At 45.0% G+C, this 25,469-nt stretch overlaps 1 protein-coding gene and 1 long non-coding RNA gene across 14 annotated transcripts in view; one reads left to right on the top strand and one right to left on the bottom strand.

Moving 5' to 3' along the window:
• ST18 (ST18 C2H2C-type zinc finger transcription factor) overlaps window positions 1-4,830 on the top strand; it is a 142,543-nt gene extending 137,713 nt beyond the window's left edge. For all 10 annotated transcript variants that reach the window (XM_043601059.1, XM_043601058.1, XM_043601055.1 and 7 more), the window contains one exon: window positions 2,339-4,830. In XM_043601059.1, the coding sequence (XP_043456994.1) occupies window positions 2,339-2,479 (141 nt within the window). In that variant the 3' untranslated portion in view covers window positions 2,480-4,830. The remainder of the gene's footprint in view (window positions 1-2,338) is intronic.
• Window positions 1-25,469, bottom strand: part of LOC122495406 — a 244,766-nt gene that overhangs the window by 14,687 nt on the left and 204,610 nt on the right. For all 4 annotated transcript variants that reach the window (XR_006300436.1, XR_006300435.1, XR_006300434.1 and 1 more), the window contains exon 4: window positions 514-623. This is a non-coding gene — a long non-coding RNA (uncharacterized LOC122495406). The remainder of the gene's footprint in view (window positions 1-513; window positions 624-25,469) is intronic.

Here is a 25,469-nt window from a genome sequence, read left to right as displayed (position 1 = left end):
ACAACAGATGACTGGGTTTCCTGAAAGCACGAAATCCTTCAATTTGCCCCACTTTCCAGCATGGAGCCCTCATCCGACTCAATTCCAAATGTGTCTCTTGACAATAAAAAAAGAAAATCGATAATGTAATAATAGAGAACACAAAGGAAAATAAATTATTACTTTATGGCCAGTATCAAGGTAAATTATTGGATATTATTATGATACTATTTATGAACGTTTGTGTAATTCCTACTTGGAATTTGTATTCATTAGTAGCTCTTCCTTCACAAGCGTCATAAAAATAATCACTACCATACAAGGGACCATGTACCCCATACAGCTGTCTACAAGGCATTCTAGTGGTGAGATTTAGGGCTGATTACACTACCCGTTCACACACGCAGACACCAAAGACTGAGCCTCGGCATTCGCATTCCGTAGCTGAGGAAATCAAAGTTCAGAGAGTTCGTGTAATTTGATCAAGGTTCAAGAGCCGGGTGAACCCGGCTTTACCGTGTGGCCTTTACTCACCTTGCCGCCAGGGTCGTAGTCGGGTTACAGACTCTCCAAGAAACACACAACACACAGGGCAAACAGGAAACCGTCGTTAGATGACATTCATGATTTAAATCAGCACTTTGCTGAAATAAGACACAGAAAGACAGACATCATGTGTTTTCACTCACATGTGAGTTGGGAAACTTAACGGAAGACCATGGGGGAAGGGAAGGAAAAAAGAAACAGTTACAGACAGGGAGGCAAACCATAAGAGACGTTTAAATACACAGAACAAACTGAGGGTGGAAGGGGGCGGGGGGTGGCGGGGGGGGTGGGGAAAATGGGTGACGGGCATCGAGGGGGGCACTTGTTGGGAGGAGCACTGGGGGTTGTATGGAAGCGATGCGTCACGGGAATCCACTTCCGATGCCAAGAGCACACTGCACATTGTATGTTAGTGAACCTGACAATAAATTACATAAAAATCAATCAATCAATCAGCACTTTGCTCAGCACAACAAAACAACCGTCAGATTTAGCGAGCCTGCTTTCTAAATAGCAGCGATAACAATAACATCCTTTATAGTATTTAGACCTTTTTAAATGCTTTATTTTTGAGAGAGAGAGACAGAGACAGAGCAAGAGCAGGGGAGGGGCAGAGAGAGAGGGAGACACAGAATCCGAAGCAGGCTCCAGGCTCCGAGCTGTCAGCACAGAGCCTGACGTGGGTCTTGAACCCACAAACGTGAGATCATGACCCGAGCCAAAGTCCGCGCTTAACCGACTGAGCCACCCAGGTGCCCCCAAAAATAAACTTTCTTTTTAAATTTTTTAATGTTTATTTATTTTTGAAAGCGTGAGAGCATGAGCGGGGGAGGGGCAGAGAGAGAGGGAGACACAGAATCCGAAGCAGGCTCCAGGCTCTGAGCTGTCAGCACAGAGCCCGACGCGGGGCTCGAACTCACCGACCGTGAGATCATGACCCGAGCCCAAGTAGGATGCTTAACGAACTGAGCCACCCAGGCGCCCCGTATTTAGACCTTTTAAAAGTCCTTTCGTCAAGCATTTTGTGAAGCAAGTAAAGCACGTGTCACACATTTTCAAAAATGTGGGGAAATGGAGGCACCAGGAGGCGGTTAGTGGCATTCCCCCTGTGTCATCCATTTCCCTTCTGGCACGCGTGTGACTTACATGTATCAAGTGACCACTGTGTGAAGCACCCCATTAGGCAAAGGAGCTACCAAAACACACAAAAAGGATAAGGCACAAGCAGATCCTGACTTTGCGAATCTGAAATGCTACCTAGAAAGAAACAGAAAAATAAAAAGTACATTACAATGATGTCACAATGCATCGAGGGAAAAATGGACAAAAAAGCGTCTGAGGATGCAAAAGGAACAATTTCCACCCGGTCTGTGAGCAACTTGCTCCGATCTTAGCCCTCAATCCCAGCCCAGTGCTGCCACAGGAACCACCTGGTTCCAGCAGAGCATTCCTCCGCAGCCCCTCGGACGTTCACCTTCGGCAAACAGGGAGTCCGGGCTGTGCCGAGCGTGTGCAGTTGCTGAGGCTGCGTCTGGAGGGGAGTTGTGCAGCTTCGAGGGGTCCAGCCCAGTAGCTAGACATCCACCTCGTGTGGCTCCAAGCTGAGCACAAAATTCCGGACAGTCCATCACATCCAGCCCATTAACGGAGTAAAGACGGAACAGGTGAATCCCGACACCCTCCGTGCAGCCACGGGCACCCTTCCCTTCCCTCTCAGACTCTGGGCCCATTGCTACCCTTTGTGTTACTCGGTCCCCCTTTTGTCCCAGCCTCAATCACTCTGATTCGTTCAATGTGTTTTATCTTCATTTAGGGACCTATCAGCGAGCAGAATTTTGAAGCATATGTAAATACACTGACAGACATGTACAGCAATCTGGAACGGGACTCTTCCCCAGAATGCAAAGCTCTGCTGGAAAGTATCAAACAGGCAGTGAAGGGCATCCATGTGTAGGACCACAGCGCCGCGGGGCAACAGAAATTGCAAACAGCAGGAACACAGCCGGATCTGGAAGGGGCCCCTGTGCTGCGAAGGCGCGCGGGTGGCCCTACTGCATTTACGATTGCAACATTGCACTAGTCCCCACCCCCACCGCCCCCCCAGCTGACATAAAAAGGAGAGAAGAACTATGATAGACTCTGTGGATTAAAAGCAATGCAGTCAAAGATTAGATCTTATTTATTTTCATATGTTTTTATTTTGTTTCTTCATTGCACTCTTTTGGGTTATTTTTGTTTGTTTTTGTAAAGTATATGTAAAATAAATGTGACATTTTTATATTTTATTTATTTCTAATCAAAGAGTTTTTTATCTTTTAACTGCATTTTGAAGTCTGCCATATTTTTACAAGTGTGTTTATTAATTTATTTTCCGATAGAGTTTAAAGAGAAAGGCTACTCTCACATCACATTTCTTGCTGGGTTTCAATGAGAAAACCGAAAAGCAAGAAGGAAATCCTTGGCGAAGGACTGCACTATGGTCCGGTTTGATTTTTACTGCGCACTTCTTTCCCCCCCTTCACTGGCTTTTGTATCCGTAAACGGGCTTGCGGCGAGGAGCGGGGAAGAAATAAGATAAATAGCGCCCACTAGTGGCAAATGCGCACTCGCAGAAGCACAGCGTACTGAAAGACCGCCTGTTCAGAATTTGTCAGCAATAATTAACTATAGCAATCAGCAAAGTATTCGACTTGGCTGTACGGTCTTAGTTACTATGGATTATTTATTTGACATGTTTTAAAGAAACATAAGCTTTTTTAGTGATGCAGATTTGTCTGTCTGTTTTTCAAGTCGTATCAGATAGTTGGCAACTCTTATCCCAAGATGAGAAATAAGGCTTGATGTGACCAGCCAGGCTTCCCTGCCATATGTGGCTACGCTATACAAGTGACAATATTGGTGTAGATTTGTACTTAGCAAATACAAACACGTCCAAATGGGAGAATTTGTAGGTACCATATCCCCTGAAATAGCATTTATCTTACTGGGTGGACTAGAAAGGAATGGAAAATACACGAACACGCGAAAGAACGTTACTCCCATGTGAGTAACTGCTTTGAACACTGGCGACGTTGTCTTACCCTCCTTAAGCAACAGGAAAACTTCCAATCTGATAAAAACCAAACAGGCGCTACAAAGTGTACACAACTCACACCCACGCAACACCCACAGATACACACACTCACACGCACTCACGCACACGGGAAATTGAGCCCGCAATCTTGAATTTCCGGGTGGATCAGAGTTTAGTAGTTGCTATAGTAAAGGCAATGTCTATTTCAGGGATTGTAAAGTAGTTAAGCATTGTTTCAAAAGTTTTTTTATATTTATTTTTTTTAAGAAAAAGGTATAGACAACCAGCTAAACTGCCTTTTTGGTGTGCACACACACCTCGTGTGCAATGTGCCTCCGTGTAAATGGACACTTGAACTTAGTGTGGGCTTCATTTTCTGTGCTCTAACAAAAGTGTTTATTTTTTATTAGCCTCATGGATACGTAGATTGAAAGTGATGGCACTCACAGGCTTGATATATTCCACTGTTATTACTGTTACCTGCACAAATGGAAAGGAGTATCGACAGTAAGTCCACTCCCATGACACTGTGGTCATTGTTATGTACTAAGTGGGGCTTATCTTCGGATTGGGGTTCATTTGAACCCTCGAACCTTAGTTTAGTGAAAATGAGATGTCTGTTCTTAGGTAGGAACGGTGTTTATTTACAAATCAATTTAAAAAAAAGAAGAGCTACCATATGTGCTGTCTATTATAAATGGGACGCCAAACAAAGTTTTCTATTAAAAGTTACGTACTTGCAAACATTTTGCTATACAGTCCTCGATAGATGCATACGAGTAAGTTCACTTATGACAAAGACGAAAGTTTAATTTGCTAAATATTTTAACAAGTCTGTTATATATTTTATTTAATTTAAAAGAAATCTCTTACCGACCTATGTATTTATTACTATAATTTACTATGGCTTCGGGTTAATTTATTTGTGTTGGCATAGTTTGAGCAGAATGTTTGGTGAAATATGTTTGTATTTATTTGCCTCCTTGGTACTTGATGTGTTTTGTCATGTGCACTGATTTTTTTTTTCCTTTCAACTCTGTTAATGGTAGATACTGTAAACTGGGTCTTTTGTAAACCACAAAAAGGCAATGATGTATGCATTTTTTTTTTATTTCAAGTAGCTTGTTTGTATACTGTTTCTTCAAACGATTAATATTTCTTACATCAAAGCAACGAAATTGTGCTCAGTGCTGTACGTTTGATGTATGGTAGGAAATAAAAATTGATAATGAGCTGTGCTGTGATCTTTCTCGGGCCACTAGCTACGGCCCACCGTCGCCATGCCACGGAAAGTTCGATCCCCGAGGAGCTCCGCTGAGGTGAGCTACTGCAGAGTCGAAGGGCCCTGGTGCCTTTCGGTTGTGTCAGCCGGGCCCCTCGGCTGACGGCCTCTTCCCGAGTGGACAGTTTTTGCCAACTGATCAGTTGTCTCGGCCTTCGGTTCAGTACACACATGGGGGCCAGCGGATGCCTTCGGGGCGGGGGGGGGGGGGGACCTGCACTGGCACGAATGGGTCACCAGATCCCCTGTAGCTAGTAAGCAGGAAGACAGAGGCCCCACCCTGCGAGTTCCACAACCGCTTTGGGGACTGGGTACATCCCTGTATCCATCCAAGCCCGCTGAACTCAAAGGAAAGGAAAGTCATGGTGAGTTCTCGAGAACGTCTCCTTTGCCTCTGTGTTCTTCCTCGCTAATGTCACGCAGCCAGCTTCATTTAATTGTCCGGTTTCTGCCCAGCTTTGCCCACCTGTAGGACTAGCTGACGTTATACTCCATGTGGTAAAACCCCTGTACTCCGTGCAATGAGGCAGAATTGACCGAAGGGAAGTCTGGGGGGAACCCCAGAGGCACGCCCCGGGTTGCACTTGGGGGGACCTCCACGGGGCGGGGGTTGGCGCCCGGCAGTTAGTGACCAACATGGCTCTGGGTCACGAAAGTTATTCCCGTCGAACGGGCACATGACGCCCCCTGGGAAAACGGGTCACCAGGTGCAAAGCCGCTCGGCCGTGTTCTCAGCTCACCCTCCGCAGCGTGTGTGCATCCTGCCCCGACGGGGATTTTCCATCAGTAACTGGGGTCTGTGGCCCTGTCTCTGAACACGCCAGACGAGGAGCGCGAGTCCTCTGGGAAATAAGAGCGTGATGGGTAGGCCTCATACAGTCACACGACAGAGGTTTAACCGGAGGACACTTATGCCGGCCCCGCTTCCGGCTTCCGTGCCCGTCGGCCCGGCGAGGGACAACGAGGTGAGTACCGGCTACCGCGATGGCCGTGCAGGCTCCCGTGGAGACAGTGGGCACAGGGAACTCAGGTCCCGGAAAAGCGCCGGTTTCAGGGGCCCTGGGCAGGTGCGCGGAAAGGCATTGCGGGCAGCAGGAACTGCATGTGCGAAGGCATGCTGGTGGGACCCATCGTCAACAGAGCAGCCTAAGGCAGGGAACAGATCAAACACGTCGGGAGAAGCGAGGAGGCGAGTGCCCGACCGGGGCCGCGCTGTAACCGGCCACCTTGGGGGGTGTTCATTTCCAGGAGCAGACTCCAGAATGCCAGCGGAAGCTTCAGGACCACGGAACGGCGGGATCGGATTTCCGCTGGAGATAATCATGCAAACAGTTAACATTTTCCACGTCGAAGCGAGGCAGTTGGGCTCAGCGCTGTACCTCTGCCGTCCGGGAGAACCTAACAACTGACGGTGAGTGTTGTGCTTGTCTTCCAGCCCAAGACGTTCCCACCTAGAGGCCGTTCCCACCGCCGCGTGGAAGGTGCCCGGGTCTTCAGGCCCAGAACTAAAAGGCTTCCACTTGAACCGATGTCCTGGACGAAACGAAAGGCGCCGAATGAATCTCCCACTTGCCTCGCTGGAAGAAGTTCTGAAAACGAACCTTGCGATGATACCTAGATGATTTCTTAACAGTCACAAAACTCGTGTTTTCCACCTCTCCTCCCATACAGCATGACCATTTTAGTGCGCTCTGGGAATAGTGCCCTGCTATTTCCTCTCATTATTCAGCAGATAATTACAAAGTAAGCAGATTTAATTGGCTAATAGCTGTCTACACTGTCACACACCATCAGTGGAGCCTTGGATGCTGCGTCTCCTGAAATCCTCAAACGGATTCATGGAGTGAATATCGCCCCTTCCGATTAAACTGATGAGGAAACTGGTGCTCTAGAAAGTGACTGACTTGCCCCCGACCAGAAAACTGGGAAAAGGTGGAGACAGGATCCGACCTCTTTCTAACCTTTGGAAGGTCCAGTCCACGGGCATCAGTCTAGTTACTGACGGTCTAGAATGGTCAGGTGCCGCCTCACGGTTGGTAAACAAGAGCTGGTTAAGACGGCTTGAGCCCCTGGGCTGGCTCGCCTATGCTTCACGGCCACAGTGCATGGGATCACGATCCACATTATACAAATAGAAACCTGAGGCTCAGACGGGAAAAAGAGTTTGCCTGAGGCCCCGGAGATAGGTACCAGGGTCAGGATTCAACCCAACTCTGACCCGGAGGGCAGCTCCTGTCCCTTCTGCAGACCGTCATTACCGCCTTTAGCCAACCCCTGGCTCGCTGGCCGCCATCCCCCCCCACCACAAGTCGCAGTCGCTGGGCAAGAGGCGGTCATTTGAATCACCACTCCAGAGAAAGTTGTTCGCAGAAGCATCATTTTCACATTTAAACCACACTCTTATGATGTATTTCTCTTGTAAGGGCGTAGCATAAAAATATGACACTTTAATAATTTATTTGATGAATTGGGATTGAAAATCTTACTACGCATTGTATTCACAGCCAAAAAAAAAAAAAAAAAAGAAAGAAAGAAAGAAAGAAAGAAAGAAAATGTAAAAACTCATTTTTTTAGGGCAAAACAACATAATTACTGTATTCTGGCACCAGCTGCTTCGTGTGTGCTCGACAGTTTGGGATTGACCTCTGCCCAATAAAAGGCCACTGCACTGACCTTTACCAGCTATTAAATATTCAAAAACATAAAGAGAACGTGAAGTTCCCTGATCTTAAGAAACAGCTGTTGTTTTACAATTTTCCACTCAAATATGTATTACCATATATAAATACAGTCATCTTTCTTCTGTGACTGATTATTTGGTTTGAGATGAAATCGGGAGTCGGATGTATGAGCTAGATACGCACTTTGGGGATTTGACACCTCAATAATGCTTTTAAAGGATCACACTTTTAACCATGGGACATCCTTGTATAAACACTTATTTCCAAGACTGGTGTACTTGAATTTCAAAAACGCAGAGGAGAACCTTCAAGGACCAGAAACATCTCCACCCACACAGCTGGCTGTGCCCAGGACACAGGTCACTGTCCTCTCCGACATGTCTCCACTATCGGGTTGTGTCCATTAGCATGAGTTTACTATTCCGGGAAATCTCTGCCCAGGGAGAAAAATTGAAAATATTTTCATTATTTGTTCCGGGAACTTCTTCACAATGCATTTATCTGAACAGGAACTGCTCAAGGTACTCTCAGAGTAAATACCCGTCTCAGGACAACAGCCAGCCCGAAAGGGCTATTCTCTCTTCTAGACTCACTTTGACCCAGCTTTGCTGTGGCGTCTCTTCTAAACTGTTATGTCGTGAATCTATCCCATTCCAATTGCACTCTTACTAAAAAGTCTTCCTTAAATCAGACCCCCCAGACCACACAAACATCTCCCCTTTGCAAAGACTCTGCCAGGGTAAACTGAGTTTTGTGTTATCAACAGATCATTTTGTCTGGATTCTGTGGGAACAGCATTCGACACACCCAAGTAATTCCCACACACAGCCAGGAATCCATATCTGGATCTTCAATTTTTCAGTAAGCAGGCACACCCCTGGATCAATTTTGAATCATCCAGCAGCTAAGAGCTTGACTCTAAACATTTTCCACAACCTCACTGGATACTTCTGCAAACATAAAGCAAAGCTGAATGCTTTTATTTTCTCCCACATGCCCTTTTCCATCTCCCTCAGATCATCTAGATCGGTAGGAAAGGGTAGATAGTCCACAGAGCCAGGGGAGGAAGAAGAAAAGGAGTAGAGGGTGGAGGGGGTCAAGGGGAAAGAGTGCCGGAAGCCGAGCAATCCCACCAGCCTGACGGCAGGGCCCGGGCGGTGGATGGATCGGGACCGAAGGGCGGCCCGCTGACAGCGAAGCTTCTTATATTCCCGCTTTTATGTAATTTGGCCTTAATAAAAGTACCTGGGGAATTGTCTCTTGGGGAATTGCCCTCGACGGGCCCCCTGGGAAAAGGACCATTGGGAAAGAAATAAGGGTCCGCAAGGAAATTGTGCGGCCCTACATTTAGCCCTTGCCACCCCCTATAAAGGCTCCTCTACCTACAGGAAGGAGAGCCCCATACATTTCCCAGCCAAGGAAGGAAAAAATGGATTTGAAAGCCCCACTCCAGTAACTAAGGAGTGTATCTATGGGCACAGGTTACTCCGACCTCTAGGCCCACTTGGCCCCCAGGAGGCATTCCAGGTGATGATCGAACCTAGTCGGTTAAAGTACAGAATGGTTCATTAGTTCCTAGGTGCATGGTCTCTCTGAGAATGTATAAGGCGTGGGTTTCTAGGGCCTTCTTGGCCCCCTCCTGGCACCTCGGACCGAGGCGAACACGTTTGTTCCTCAAGCCACAAGTGGTTCAGAGAAACAACTAAGAGGTCACGTCCCTGTAACTGTTCCACTTGAGGTGTTGAGAGATAGATGACCTTTCACGAAAACAGCATAGCAAATGCTTTTAGGTGATAGACAAATGTAGATACATCATGAAAATAATGTAAGAAATTAATCAATAAGCAAAGGGCAGGAGGGAACGTTATGAGAAAATAACCATGTTATTCCTTAAAGGGTGATTACACATAGGAACATTTTTAGAATCAGGTAATGCCAGAAAGCATAGATGACGCACGCTACAGGGAAATTACTGGCAAATATAATGCCGCGTTTGCCACAATAAAGCGGCCAGTTCGACCCACTGCTGTTGCCTGCGTCCGTTTTTATTTTTGTTTTTTTTTTTTTTCACTTTTTCGCCGACTCCGTTCATCCTTCCCGCTGGAGCGGGACTCTGGCAAAAGAGAAGAAACAAAGACAAGAAAAACGATCGTTCCCTGGTAACATAAGGATTTTGAAAAGTAAGTAAAAAGTGAATTCAAATTCCTTACATGGAACAGAAGGTGATTCATGGGGTCCGGACACGCACCAAGCCTGCTCCCTGTTTCCATAGGTGCTCCGAAACACTCTGTGTGTATGTGTGTATGTGTTAACATTTGTTCGGTGCTCAGTGTTCGCCGGGAGCTGCTCAAGTGCTCTACGTACATGATTTAACTCTCAGTCCAGTTCTGTGAGTTAAGAATCCTAATCATTACACATTCTGAAAAGATTCGCACAAAGTGGTTAAGTAACTTGTGCACAGCTGGGGACGGCTTACCCCTTCACGTCTGCTCCGCCCTCCCCTAAAGAGCCGCCTTGTTCCATCTGTCCCGCGCAGACTCCCCTCCCAGCCTTCCTGCCCTTCCGGCACCATCTGCAATGGTAGGGGCTGAGCGCTGCATTACGGCTGGTGCCACCGGAGATACAAAAGAATCTGGGGTGTATTGAGTTGAATAGACTACGGTTTGAAGACGAAAATTCCCCTTTTCTTTTTACTTATTTTCAATGTAACTGCTAGGAAATGTGAAGTTACACGTGTGGACTTCACTACACGTCTATCCAACGGTGCTTTCTGACCATTCCTTCTGCAAGAAGCCGGAAGAACATTCAAAACGAAAATCTAAGAACATATTCTGCTTTTTTACCTTTTCTACAGCTTAGAAGTCAGTAATGATTTTTGTTTGTTTTTTTTTGAGGGAGAAATCCTCCAGCTATGAAAACATATGAGATTATTATAATTTTTATGTATTCAGACAAAGAAACAAAGTAGCTAATCAGACCATAAAATCCATAGGTATACCAAATAAGCTAGCATAACCTGAAAATCTAATCATTTTAGTTTGCTTTTTTTTTTTTTAGAATAACCAATCTACAGAATCAAATTCTGATTTAGACAATCACTAATAGGGGTGCCTGGGTGGCTCATTCGGTTAAGCATCCAATTCTTGATTTCAGCGCAGGTGATAATCTCATAGTTTGTGAGACAGAACCCCAAGTCAGTGCAGAGCCTGCTTAACATTCTCTCTCTACCTCTCTCTCTGCCCCTCCCCTGCTCACATGCTCTGTCTCTCTCCCTCTCAAAATAAGTAAATAGTTTTTAAAGAAACAAAAGATCGCTAGAATAGTTGGAATCTTTTTTAGTACATAGCTACATATAGTGCTGACTTAGAAGCTTAGAGAGCCTAGAGGAAATTAGAAAACCCAGAAAAGGGGTCTTGGTTGGCTCAGTCAGTAGAGCATGTGACTCTTTTTTTTTTTAACTTTTTTTTTAATGTTTATTTATTTTTGAGACAGAGAGAGACAGAGCATGAATGGGGGAGGGGCAGAGAGAGAGGGAGACACAGAATCGGAAGCAGGCTCCAGGGTCTGAGCCATCAGCCCAGAGCCTGACGCGGGGCTCGAACTCACGAACCGTGAGATCGTGACCTGAGCTGAAGTCGGACGCTCAACCGACTGAGCCACCCAGGCGCCCCAGCATGTGACTTTTGATCGCAAGGTTGTGAGCCCCATGTTGGGCATGAAGCCTACTTAAAAAAAGAAGAAAGAGGAGAAGGAGGAGGAGGAGGAGGAGGAGAAAGAAAAAAAAAAAAACATCAGGTGGATTTCTTGTCTTTTACACAAGCACAATCTTTTGTTGATTAAAGAAACTGAGTTCATTACTGCCACAGGAAGAGAGCACTTCTCAAGGGGAAAGACAATCATGGGTTATTTATACTGTGGGGTTCTGGTTGAAGACAGATCTTTCTATGACAGTGCCTAACTAGGATCAGGTCATTTACGTGATATGATGGCTTACAATCATTGGACATGGGTTAAGAGGTGAGCATTCTGCAGGGAGTCTTGGAGAGCAAATAGATGTTTGACGCTATCTATTGAAAATTGACTGCTCTGACGTCCATTTAAATAGATTTGGGGTTGGGGGGGGTGTTCTGAAATGAAGAATAAAGTTATTTGCAGCTTTATCTTCCTGGGCAGAATTTCCTGGAATTGAAAAGTCAAGTGGATAAAGACACTGTAACAATATTAATTAGTTGTATTAATGTATATGGTAAGCTATGTGAGATAGATGGTTTCTGCTCTCCAAGGTAAATCTTCAGAGATTTTATGGTGGGGTTAAGGAATCCTGAGGCCTTAAGGCTGACAGGGATGGCCTACTGTGGGGACCAGCTAGCCAGCGTCAGCAGGAGTCTCTAGGCAAAGGGACGCCACAGGTTCTCAGAATGTTGCAGGAGCAAGCCACTATCTACTAATGACCATAGCACAGCCTGACCATAGACGCCTCGATCCAACACTCCTTTACTGTGTGTATCTGGGGAGGAATTAATCAAAAGCATACACGCTGTCTTCGCCCCCAGCACACAGACACACGAGCCTTGAGTAAGTCAAAGTTGATGAGCACCCAAAAGAGGGATGTCTAATGTAACCCAAAAGCTGCTGAGCATATGTAATCTTAGAAAGTCTCTCCACAAAGCAGGTATTTGTACCTATATTTTACATAGGGCTCAAGAGAGTTAAGTCCTTCAAACCCAGGTCTGTCTAACTCGAAATACCATGGTTCTCCCCACATTATATGCAACCTGGTCCTTGACTGAGAAAAATATTGGACCTGGGAAGGGGAGGAAGTAGATGGTAGAAAGTAACTTGGGAACACCAGCTGGGAGGCTACTGCAAAGGCTAAAAGATGGTGAGGGCGTGACCAAAGGTAATTACAGTGAAAATTAAGAGGAAGGCCAAGTTCAAGGAAACATTTGTAAAGGTAGAATTATTATAACTTTGAGAGTAGCTAAGAAAATTCACACACGATAGATGATTGATAGATAGATATATAGATAGATGATAGAGACACAGAAACACAAAGACATAGAGACATAGATGATAATGATAGATAGATAGATAGATAGATAGATAGATACAATCCATATATGGATAGATATAGATGGATAGATGATAGATAATGATAGATGATAGATACATACATACACACAGACATAGATGATAATAGATAGATAGATAGATAGATGATAGATATAGATATATAGATGGATAGATATAGATAGATGGATAGATGGATAGGTGATAGATATAGACAGAAGACAGATATAGATAGATGGATAGAGACATGATAATGATAGATGATAGGTAGATAGAGACAGAGATACATAGATGGGTAGATACAGATAGATGGATAGATAGATAGATAGATGGATAGATGATAGATATAGATAGATGATAGTTTTGTTTGTTTGTTTGTTTATGACAGGTGGAAAAAAAAAAAACCTCTGAAGCTGAGCTGATCATCTAATGCTGGGCTTCTCAGGTGTGGTGAGCAGGCCACAGTGAGTCCCGGGGTTCTGCCCCGTAACCTCTCAGGGGTGCAGCAGTTTCAGAAGAACAGGAAGGGGACTATAATCCAAATGATTATTCCTGCAGAAATCCCCTTTATCAGTTTGGTTCTTAAGAATTGCACATAAGCTGTGAATGCCCTGGGTTAGTTTATACAGGCTAACATTCTGTTAATGGGGTGCAGCTCGTCTCTGCAAATGTATTTTTGTCCGCTGTGCCTTATGTTTGCGTTGATTACATTTTCATTGTCTTGTTTTGTTGATACAGAAGTGAAGCCAGGGCCCAAAACTGATTCGTCGACGTGGAAACGAAGAGACGGCAATTCCAACACAAGTATTTCAACCTAGAAAACATACTCCCGTGAGGCAGACACGAACACTCTCCCCACTGATATAGGGGAGACTGAAGCATGTAGGGATTTCCTAAACTGGGATCACGTGGGGTGCCTGCGTGGTTCGGTCGGTTAACCACCCAAGACTCTTGATTTCAGCTCAGGTCATGATCTCACAGTTCGTTGGTTTGAGCCCCACGTCAGGCTCTATACTGACAGTGCAGAGCCTGCTTGGGATTCTCTCTCTCTCTCTCTCTCTCTCCCCCCCCTTCTCTCCCCTAAAATAGGTAAATAAGCATTAAAAAACTAAAAGCCACAAACTGCACTCTTAATAAATCAATCAATAAACTGGAATTATAAAGCTTCTAGGTGGCAGAGCTTGGGTTTGAACCCCACCATTTGGGGTCTGGAGCCTGCATCTCCAAACACTGCCACACAGCTAACGGGGGAGCCTTTTCTCTTATCGCCCAAAATCTGTGAGATTTTTTTTTTTTGTCCGAACGAATGACAGTTTTTAAGCCATTATTTATACTTAGTATCAGTACTAATGGAGCACCTGCTAAGTGTGAAAAAAGGAAGGGCGTTTGTACTGGAATGAGCCGGTTCAACTTGAATGCCAACCCACAAACCACTTCATTCACAGGGGGCAGCTGGCATTGCAATATGCTTCTTGATCTTAATGCCGTGTTGAAGGAAACAGTGAAAGTTGGAAAATTACCTTCGGACACCAGATATACACATTCTTGGCGTTCTTTGTAAAGAACCGGGAAGTGAGTTTGGTTTTTCACCCTGAAGTGCGGTTTCTAATAAAAGGGAAGACGTACGTGCTAATTGAGATCTTTTTTTCTTTTCTTTCTTTCTTTCTTTCTTTCTTTCTTTATTTTTTAATGATTTTATTTTATTTTTAAGATAGAGCGAGCAGGGGAGGGGCAGAGAGAGAGGAGGACAGAGGATCCAAAGCAGGCTTGGTGCTCACAGCACAGAGCCTGACGCGGGGCTCGAACTCAGGAACTGAGCCGAGCGGTCGTGACCTGAGCTGAAGTTGGTTTCTCACCTGACTGAGCCACCCAGGCGCCCCTAATCGAGATTTTCCTTAAATGAAGAATGAAGTAAAGATATTTTTAATTACCCTGATACTGCTAATGAAATCATCTCTCAGATTTTATGTAGCTTTGTTAAGTTGGGATCTCAAAGATAGTCAGTGTCAGAAGTATGATGACCCTATAGCTTTAAAAGCAAAATATCATAATTTCTAATGTTGAGGATAAGACAGAATTTCCCGAATAAAGCAAACTACAGATCAAACAGTTCAATCACCTGGAGTTAATACTTGCACAAAACTTGATTATTTTTTCACGCAGTGGAGAAAGAAACCAATGCCCCATTATTGGATATACTTATAAGCTATACTAAGAGCAAATACATGCCAAAATGCTTTCAGAGACACACGCGACCAAGGAACGGATCAGAAATCCATTTCCAGCTATTATCCAAGTTAACATTGAACCTCTCAATGTTTCAGTGGGAGGCATTTGTCACCTTAATACCTTTGAAGCACTGAAATTACGAAGAAGTGGGAAATCTTGGCATTATTTCTGGGTCCATGTTCAATTAGATATCCAGAACTTCCTGCCAGAGCCCCTGAACAATTGCTATCCTCTGAATGACTAATAATTATGCCAGGATTTTCTAATTTTGCTGGGTTTTGTTTTTTATGTTTTTTTTCCAAGTATAATTACCATGCAGTGTTATATTAGTTTCAGGTGTGAAATAGAACGATTCAACAAGGCGACATGATTCTCAGCGCTCGCCATGACCAGTGTGCTCCTAATCCCTTTCATCTATTCCACCCATCCCCCAATCCAGCTCCTCCCTGGCAACCAACACTTTGTTCCCTACACTTGAGTCTTTTTTGTTTTTCTCTCTTCTTGTTTGCTCATTTGTTTTGTTTCTTAAATGTCATATGTGCGTGAAGTCATGTGGTATTTGTTTTTCTCTGACTATTTCACTTAGCATATTATATCCTCTAGACCCATCCAAGATTTTCCAATTTAATATAAAGAGTAAACACTTAATTGTGTTAGATTTGTTGTTTTTTTTTTTTTAATGTTTATTTTTGAAAGACAGAGCATGAGCAGGGAGGGGCAGAGAGAGAGGGAGACACAGACCTGAAGCAGGCTCCAGGCTACGAGCTGTCAGCACAGAGCCCGACGTGGGGCTCAAACTCACCAACTGTGAGATCAAGATCTGAGCCAAAGTCAGACACTCAACCGACTGAGCCACCCAGGCGCCCAGATTTGGTTTATTTGAACCTAACAGTAAGACCCAATTAAGAGGAGCTTTAACATCATGGAAAGTTCTTTCTCTCGTTCTCTCTCCAAGAAGTTGGATCGCTCTAGTTCTATCCGTCTTTCTATTTATTGATTTTTTTTTTGAAAGAGAGAGAGAGAGAAAGAGAGAGAGCATGAGCAGCGGAGGAGCAGAGGACAGGGAGAGAGAATCCCAAGCAGGCTCCATGCTGTCAGCATAGAGCCCAACACAGGGCTTGATCTCACCCAGGGGGACACCGCGACCTGCGCTGAAATCAAGCGGCGGGGCCTTAACTAACTGAGCCACCCAGGCGCCCCTTTCTGATCCTACCCCTAGGTTGCTGCCACAAGGTCATCACGAGTCAAAACGGCTGCCGGATCTCCGGCCATCTCTCCTGCATCCCAGGCTGAGAGAAGGATGGCAAGAAAGGGAAAAGAGCAAAAACCAGAGCCACAGAGCTCAGGCAAGTCCCTTGAACCAGCCCCCAGGGAGAACAGTCCTGCTTACTGCGGCCGCGTTAGTGACCTCGACTTACCTCACTCCAGTAGAGCCGGGTGTGGGCGGTGAGGCGGGGAGCAGACCTGCCCTCCCGGCAGCCCTCCTCCTTCCGGGCTTCCCCCTCCCTTCCAGCCCCTCTCCCTCCTCTGGGTGCCTCCTGGGACCAGACGCACAGCTCCAGCCTCTCCCACCCAAACTGTCCTCGGGTCAGACCACGCCCCTCTCGCCCCCCCCCCCCCCCCCGCGCTCTCTCGCTTTTAGGTCCTTGGATTCTTGCCCCACCCTGTGTGGGGGAGCCCTGAGCCAACAGAGGACACCCCCTTTCTTCCACTACCCAGTGGAGGCGAGGTCGGGCTGTTTCAAAGTGTGAATGAGTTCGGGTTTAATGGCAGACAGTTTTGCCTGGCACACGGTAGGACTCTTCAAGCCCCCTCTGCCCGTTTCTGCTTATTTTTAATAATCACAGCTGGGCTTTTTTCTGGATCTGTGCTAAATCCTCACGTGTGGGCAGGAAAGGGAGTCAGAGAGGCCAGGGGCTCAGGAGCCCAAACGTCGAGCATCACAGATCCCAGAGGCTCTGAGGTCTGGCTGAGTTAGTTGTTACTCTGCTTTGTGTTTAGGTGTAGTTGACACGTTACATAACAGTGCCAGGTGTATAACATCCTGACTTTATATTTGTGTATATTATCAAATGACCAGCGAGTCAAGTCTAGTTAACATCCACTGCCGTGCCCAAATTTATTTTCTTGTGATGAAAAATTTTCAGATCTATTCTTAGCACCTTTCAAATACACAATAGAACATCGTTAACTGCAGCCATTATGCTGCACGTTCCATCCCCAGGGTTTATTTGCCGCATAGCTAGGAGTTTGTACGTTTTAACCCGTTTTGCCCACCCCCTATCCAAACGCTCTGTATCTGTGAGCTGGGGTTTGTGTGTGTGTGTGTGTGTGTGTGTGTGTGTGATGCGTTTGTTTTTCAGATTCCACATTTGCGTGAGATCGCTGTGCGTCTTTCTCCGTCTGACTTCTTTCGTTGACCGTAATGCTGTCAAGGTCCATGCACGTTGTTACAAGTGGCAAGATTTCATTCCTTTTTAGGGTTAACGGTCCACTGTATATGTATATATATGCCACACCTTCCTTATCCATTCCTACATCCATGGCCACTTAGGTTGCTTCCCTGTCTTGCTTTGTAAACAATGCTGCAGTGAACACGGGGGTGCATTTTCAAGCAAGCGTCTTTGTTTTCTCTGCACGAGGACCCAGAAGTGGGATTGCTGGATCATCCGGTAGTTCTATTTCCTATTTTCAGTGTTTTGAGGAAACTCCATACCGTCTTCCGGAGTGGCTGCACCAATTTCCATTCTCCCCAACAGTGCACCAGGGTTCCATTTTCTCCACATCTCTGCCCACACTCGTTAGTTCTTGTCTTTTGGTCACAGCTATTCTGTCGGGTGGGAGGTGACATCTCACTGTGGCTTTGGTTTCTGTCTCCCTGGTGACGAGCGATGCTGAGCACGTCTTCATGTGGCTGCTGGCCGCCTCTTTGGCTTTGGGCTAGGGTCTTGAAGAAGGAGCGAGGAACTGCAGTCTCATAGAAAGACGGTGGGGCTGCTGAGATGGCTGGGAAAGGGTGTGGTGCTCTCGCTCCAGCGCTGCCCCAGGGGTCTGGGGGCAGTGACGCTCTGGGTCCCCTCGGCAAGGCTGCTGCTGCTGCCCAGCTGGAACTGCCAAGGGAGCCGTATCTTCTCACCCCTGACCCCTCTTGACTGTTGCACAAACCCGGGGGAAGACTACCGCAGCTCTCTTAACTCTCGGATCGCCCCTCTTGGAAGGGGACCTACGAGGTCTCAAGGCTCTCCTGTGGGGCTGAGCCAGAGTTTCCCTCTGTGGACCCTCTCCGTGGACTTTCTTGACATCCCACCCTTGAGGGCCTCCTCGTCCCTCCTTCCAAACTCCCCTGCCAGTTTTGCCCGGGAGCATTTCCCAATGTTACATGCCCTGGAGTCCTGGTCTTAGGGACTTTGGGTGAAGGACCCAAGTAAGACAGCACAGGGAGAAGGGGAGTAGCCAGCGGGCAGAGTAGGGGCGTGGCTAAATACAAGCCTTATCACTTCACCACCCTGCCTACACCTGACCTCTTTTTTTTTTTTCCAGTTTCTCTGAGAAATACTAATCAGCATACATCACTGTGTGAGTTTAAGGCACACAGCATAATAGTTTGAATTACATCTATTGTGAAATGTTTAACACAATAGGTTCAGCTGACGTCCATCTTCCCCTATAGATACATGATCTCTTACTTTGAGGGCATAGAAGGGCCAGGCACCCACAGGAAGCCCGATGATGGGATCGTCCTCCTCTACATTTCACTTTGAAACATCTCACCCGCAAATCGTTTTTCACTTTCACCCAAACATGTAAAATAATGATTCATATTAGCAAAAACTGTAAGGCACTTAGGTAAGACATTTGATATAGAGTTAAAAACATCTGTATCTGTTTGAACACAGGTTGTTTTTTTTTTTTTAATTTTTTTTTCTACTTCTCCTCTAAAGGTTTTGGCACTAAATAGGCAGAGCCTGAAAAATATTACAGCCTGACTCATGTTAGCTAATGTTATATAGATTTAGAAAAACAAATTGGCCAAGACAGTTTTTCAAAACTGCTATGCAATAATCTAATGCTAATTTCTCCGCTGCAATTACATTTGGATGTGGCACTAAACAATGAGTAAATCAACTTTTCAATAGCCTTTTTTAGCCTGTTCCTATGACTGAATTATACACATTTCCCACGATGCTCTTAATTTCAAAACTCATTTCCTATCATAGTGCATATCATTTTTCTGCATGTTCCCTCATGAATTTCAGGCTGTTTCTATATTTGATTCCTCAAGCACCTGATTTAGTTAGGGAACTCAATGTGAGGAAAGCTTATGTCACATATAGATAAATGCTTTACTCTTTAGTAAGAAGGTTGGGTTACACGGCCTGTGGAGAGGAACTCATTAAAATGCAGGGGTGAGGGTTATGTATTTCACGCACTGTGACAACACCGACCCAGTTTCATCACCTTTCCACAACCTATTTTAATTTGTTTTCCTTCCCTCTTTTTTGTCCTCATAATTCTTTTCCAGTCAACCCTATGCATTATTTCTATTTGAAAATTAGTCCAATGTATTCTCTGATTCAATTTGGCCCAGAGCCCTGGTTGGTAGATTTGTAGTCAGTTGATATCTCCTCTCTATTTTGCAGACCCAGGACAATTTCTCTTAATAATGTCCTTTAATGGTCCCTAAAACATTTGAAGGCTTTTGCTGAAACTACACCTATTAAAGTTTACTTTTATCCGCCTGGGGAAACCCGAGGAAGTATTTGGAAAACAGTACAACATAATGTGACCATCAGTGTGCAACTTCCTCACAAGACGATGTGTGGCAGGACATCTTCTCAAGCCACAAGGGAATGCGGTCTCCTCCCTTCAGCGGGTGCACAAATGCCCGATCAGAGAAGATGGAAATAGCTCCACAAAGCTACACTCTCAGCATGTGACTGATACTAGAGCCACTCTGGGTATGTTGGAACCACACTGCCCTGCTGACTTAGGCAGGTTCATCAGGACTCCTAAACATGTTTGGGTCACATCACTGGCGAGAGAAGCCAGACAGTGCCGAACTGACTCTCCGTTTCTCCCAGTGTTTTTGTTTGGACTACAGGGCGGGGATGCCCAGGTTACAAGTGATCCCAGAGACAGTCAAGCCCCAGTTTCAAAGGCAATTCTTGAAACTACAGCTCCAGGCCACCCCCGCAAAAAGGTGCTCCGATTCCAGAGAGAAGTCTCTGGAATAAAGGGAAAGTGAGGATCAGGAGAAGCCCACCAGCCACTCCAACGAGGGATGTTTGAATTTTACTTCCGTGGCAAAGTAGGGCCTCAGAAGGAAGTCCAAGCGAACTGCGCGATCATGACCTGAGCGAAGTCAGATGCTCAACCGACTGAGCCACCCAGGCGCCCCTTCACAACCTTTCTTGGCCTCGGTTCCTCCCACTATCTAAAGTATCAGTTTAATCTAATTCAATATTTGTTGCATTTCCACCTAGGAATAAAAGGCCCAGTCTCCTATATGAATTCCTTGAACAACTCAAAGCTCATCTCTGATGACCACAAGACCTAGACTGGATTTCTTTTTGATGTTGGGCTATGGTAGGGGGTAGAACTGGGAACCTCTGTTTTGTTCAGTGCATTCAACCTCTGTTTTATTCGAACCAACCAACACACACTGCCAGCCACATCTAGTAAGGAAGGAGTGAGGTCCCAGGAAAGAGACCCTGAGGTGCAAATTTGCATGGAGGATGTTTAGTGGGAGTGTCCATACAATCACGTCCTGTGGGAGCAGAACTGGGCAGATGGGAGAGCTGAGCTGTGATCCAGTCCATGCAAAGACTTCAGCTGAGCTCAGCGGGGACTCTGGAGCCCAAATGGCTCCACACTGAGGCAAGGGAGCTGGGCCTTGAAACTCCCCCCGCCCATAGATGAGTCCTTAGACCCTACCAGCTCTGTGGAGGGGGCATGGCCGGGCCAAGGCAGCTTACTTCAAGACTAGGGCCCAGCTGCAAGCTGGCTAGCCACACTCCCAGAAACTGGGGTGAAGGGGTGTCAGGGCTTCAGCCCGGTAGTGAGGGACTGGGGGGTGCCCCCGGCACTTACCCCAAGCACAATCACGTAAGAGGAAGCTCTTTTTCTCCTCACTGCATCGCAAAGCCAGATGTATTAAGTGCTACAGTACAGGGAAGATCAACTCTGCCTGACGAAGCCAAAGAAAGTGCTGTGGAGGCAATAATATTTAAGCTGGGATTTGAGGAACGGATAGAATTCTGGAAAACTAGATGGAAGATGGGCTTTCTAAGTGAAGGAAACAGTGAAAAGAGGAATAAAAAATGCGTTTTTTTTTTTTTTAGAGGATCAGGTCTGGGGAGGCAAATATCACTCGGCCAGATTTAAGTAGCGCAAAAGGTAGGAAAGGGAAAGTAAGTAAAGAAAAGTTGCAGAAACAAGAATGGCACAAATGAGAGACAGGATGAGCAAGACCAGACACAGGGCAAGCTCCTGGTGTCTAGAGGGCAGAATCCGAGCCTAGAAGTGACACTCACTCGGGAACTGGGTTTGTGGGGTCCATTTCTCTGAACTTCCACAAGATTAAATAATAGCTCCGGGCAGCGTCACTTACAAGTATTAGAAATGTCCGCAAGGGCTAGTTTCGGAACCCTTGGGATGTTGAAGGGAATTGAGATTTAACTCGTCTCCACCCCGTGTGCGGCTGGCATCCGGCACTTTCTCTCGCACACATTAGGGCTCCCAGAGGGACCGTGTTCTTCTGGTGGCTTCTCCCTCTAAAACCCCGCTTCCAGGATTCTGGCCCACACTCAAAGCCATGGCAGAAGTCCACATGACTTCCGCCACTTGTGAACACCTGTCAGACAAGTTCATGAGCTAGCCGGAGTTCACACAGCCCCGGAACCGAAGCCAGGTAGGTCTCCCTGCCCCCAAGCCTGCCCATTCTGTATTTAGATTAACGAATTCAAGGGAAGGGGGCGGGGTCGGGGAAACCTCCTGGTACATGCAGAGATTGTACTGAGTTTTAATGTTTAACATATCTTCTAAAGAACTTAACATAATGTATAAAGTATGCTCATCACTCACATGGACGCCAGCCTAGTTATTATGAGAGATTCTTGAATAAACTCCTTTCTCTGACTCACAGCGTATGTCTTTTTAAAAATATGTGAAACTTCATCTATCTTTATAAGAGCCACGTTAGCAATAATTGGACAAAGAATACAACATTATAAATGCTTACAATTTTGTTACTAATTCATAAACTATTCATTTCATTTAAAAAGAGTAATAAACGGATACAATTTTGACTATATAATTTACGGTAATGGACTCATTCTCTCTTGGCTCTGTGGAAAAGCGGACAGAAATGCAAAGCATGTGACTACTTTTAATATATATTGGAAATAGCCCTGCTTTATTACATTTCATGAAAGGCACAGGAAAAACGTCTCCACCGTGCTCGTTTTTGTGTGACTCCTGGTGAAAATAACAATGACGATGTTTGTTGTTATTATTTGATACCTGGTTGTATTTTGTCTTGCAAATTATTCTTTATTGACACACAAATACATTAAGAAGTAAATATAGAAAGGGGCACCTGGGTGGTTCAGTCGGTTAAGCGTCCGACTTCGGCTCAGGTCACGATCTCACTGGTTTGTGGGTTCGAGCCCCGCGTCGGGCTCTGTGCTGAGAGCTGGGAGCCTAGAGCCTGCTTCAGATTCTGTGTCTCCCTCTCTCTCTGCCCCTCCCCTCTCATGCTCTCTCTCTCTCTCAAAAATAAATTAAAACATAAAAAAAGAAGTAAATATAGAAAAAAATGCACAGGGGCGCCTGGGTGGCTCAGTCGGTTAAGCGTCCGACTTCGGCTCAGGTCATGATCTCACGGTCTGTGAGTTCGAGCCCCGCGTCAGGCTCTGTGCTGACAGCTCAGAGCCTGGAGCCTGTTTCAGATTCTGTGTCTCCCTTTCTCTGCCCCTCCCCTGTTCACGCTCTGTCTCTCTCTGTCTCAAAAATAAATAAACATTAAAAAAAAATTTTTTTAAAAAGAAAAAAATGCACTGAAAATCAGGAAACAGAAATATTAAAAAGATATTTTACAAAATGTTAGTATTTAAATGTACACAGAATTCATTAGCAGCCATTTCCTACAGCAGTAAATTCCTTCTCCTTACCTTCCCCTTATACGTCCTCAATAATTGTCCTAACATGTATTTTTATAAATATGTTATCACTGGAGAGACGAGTGGGAAAATCTTAACAGTTGAAACCTTTCTCATAAACCACGCTGAAGGAAATAAAGGCCTGTAATTGTATCCAGAAAACACTACCGGGTACTTCTGTGCACCGTGCTGTTCTCAGAAAACGCGGAAGAAGATCTAAACTTTGCTGTGATCATAGATGCCAATCTCATTCATCAGAGTGGAAGGAAGGGATGGTGAGTTAAAACAGGAAAGCTATCGTGCAGCTAGACATTTTGACCCCTTCGTCGTCTTTTAAGTTGCATTTCCCAAAACAATGAGACCAGCAAGGGGAAAGGAACTGTCATGAGACAGGAGGCCACGGCGCAGCTGAGTGGCTTATGTCCAGGCTCCGTGGTGCCCGGAAGGGGATGAATGGGGGTGCAATCTGGTCATCATGAGCCTTGTGCCCTGGCCTGGAGTGTGCCACCAGAGGACATGGCTGCCTTTTCCTCGTGCTTCCATTTAAACGGGCCCCTGTGTTTGTAATTTACTCAAAGGAAGCTGAAGTCCTCGAAATAGCCTTAAAGCAAGAGTATATAGAAAGTGAAGAGTAGTTAGATAGCGGATGTTTAAGGGGTGGGTGAGAGAGACCTACAAAGAAAAAACAAGAACTAAAAGCCAGAAATGTAAGAGAAGCACTAAGAGAAAAATAGCATCATAGAATTCAGGGAAGAATATAATGAACAATGCTGAATGTAAAAAACAAGTCCAAAAGAAAATTGAAATTTGTCCTTTGAATGAGGTCATCTGTAGGTCACTTAGGACCTTCCCAGAGCATTAGCACGTCAGTGTCAGGGGCAGAAGAGAGAAGAGAAGGAGACAAGCCAGCAGCTAGGAGGACAAGCAGGTTCAAAGGAATCCTTTTGTTTGTTTCTCACGCAAGAGACTTGAATGTGATTATAGGCTGATGGGAAGAAACTGGTAAGAGGCATGGATATTATTTATAAAGAAATGTGCTTGAATAACAGGGGTTTTTTTTAACCTTTTTTATTTATTTTTGAGAGACAGAGACAGAGCACGAGGTGGGGGGGGGGGGGCGGGCAGAAAGAGAGGGAAGCACAGAATCTGAACCAGGCTCCAGGTTTTGAGCAATTAGCACAGAGCCCAATGCGGGCCTCTCACCCACGAACCTGAGCTGAAGTCAGACACTTAACCAACTGAGCCACTCAGGGCCCCAGAATAACAGTTTTGAGATCCTTTTTTTAACCTCTTTTATCTTCTTTCAACTATCTATGTTTTATATCCCCCACCATCAACCTCATATTACTTTCCTATATCAAGTACACTTTTGGTCTATTAATTTGTGTTTATTACAATCATTAGTGTAATATCTTGTTAATGGCATCTCATTATGATAATTTTATGCTGTTGAAAATACTATTTGCAACTTACAGATGTTACAGGCCACATTCTCTCTCTCTATTTTTTCTATAAAGTCCATAAGTGTAGAAGGCAAATAGATTTTTAAAAATTCATTATTCTTTACAAAAAGATTATTAAGGTCATCCTGTTAGCCTAGGAAAATTTCTATGGAAAGTTTCTACTTAAAATCATCACATTGGTCATACAGCGAAGGGTCAGTTTCAAGAAATTCTAACAAGGGAAAATTAACACAGAGCTAAAAATTTAACTTTGCTTTCCACCAGCCTTCTTACTTCTAGGTATTGACCCAAGAGAAATGAAAGCATCCATAAAAATATTTGTACACGAATGTTCGTAATAGTTTTATTTGTTATAGTACTCAACTAAAAATGACCCAAATGTCCAGCAACAAGAAAATGGAAAAACAAATTGTGGTACATTCATGCAATAGAATGCTTCTCAGTAATAAAAGGTAGTGAACCATTGATGCATGCAACAACATCATGGTGAGAGAAAAATACTGGACAAAAGAAGAAACAGTATATTCTGTATGACTTTATTTATATAAAATTCTAAAAAAAATAACAAGTAATCTATAGTTCTAGAAAGTATAAAGTGGTGTCAAGGATAAAGGGTACCAGAGAAAGATATGATCTTATTCAGCCTGTTGCAATGGAATGTCTGTTTGAGTTGGCTTCTATAAGAATAGAAATATTGAGGGACGCCTGGGTGGCTCAGTCGGTTAAGTATCCGACTCTTGATTTCAGCTCAGGTCATGATCTCTCGGAGCATGGGCTCAAGCCCAGTGTTGGGCTCTGGGCTGACAGAGTGGAGCCTGCTTGAGATTCTCTCTCCCTCTCTCACTGCCCCTTCCTCACTTATACTCTCTCTCAAAATGAATAAATAAACAGGTTTTAAGAAGAATATAAATCTTGAGAGCATGAAAAGTACTGGAAGTTAAATTTTCTTAATTTCTAGGTATTTCAGATATATGTAGCTTAGATTGT

This window comes from Prionailurus bengalensis, chromosome F2 (genome assembly GCF_016509475.1).
Source record: "Prionailurus bengalensis isolate Pbe53 chromosome F2, Fcat_Pben_1.1_paternal_pri, whole genome shotgun sequence".
NCBI lineage: Eukaryota > Metazoa > Chordata > Mammalia > Carnivora > Felidae > Prionailurus > Prionailurus bengalensis.
This window is presented reverse-complemented; position numbering and strand designations above follow the sequence as displayed.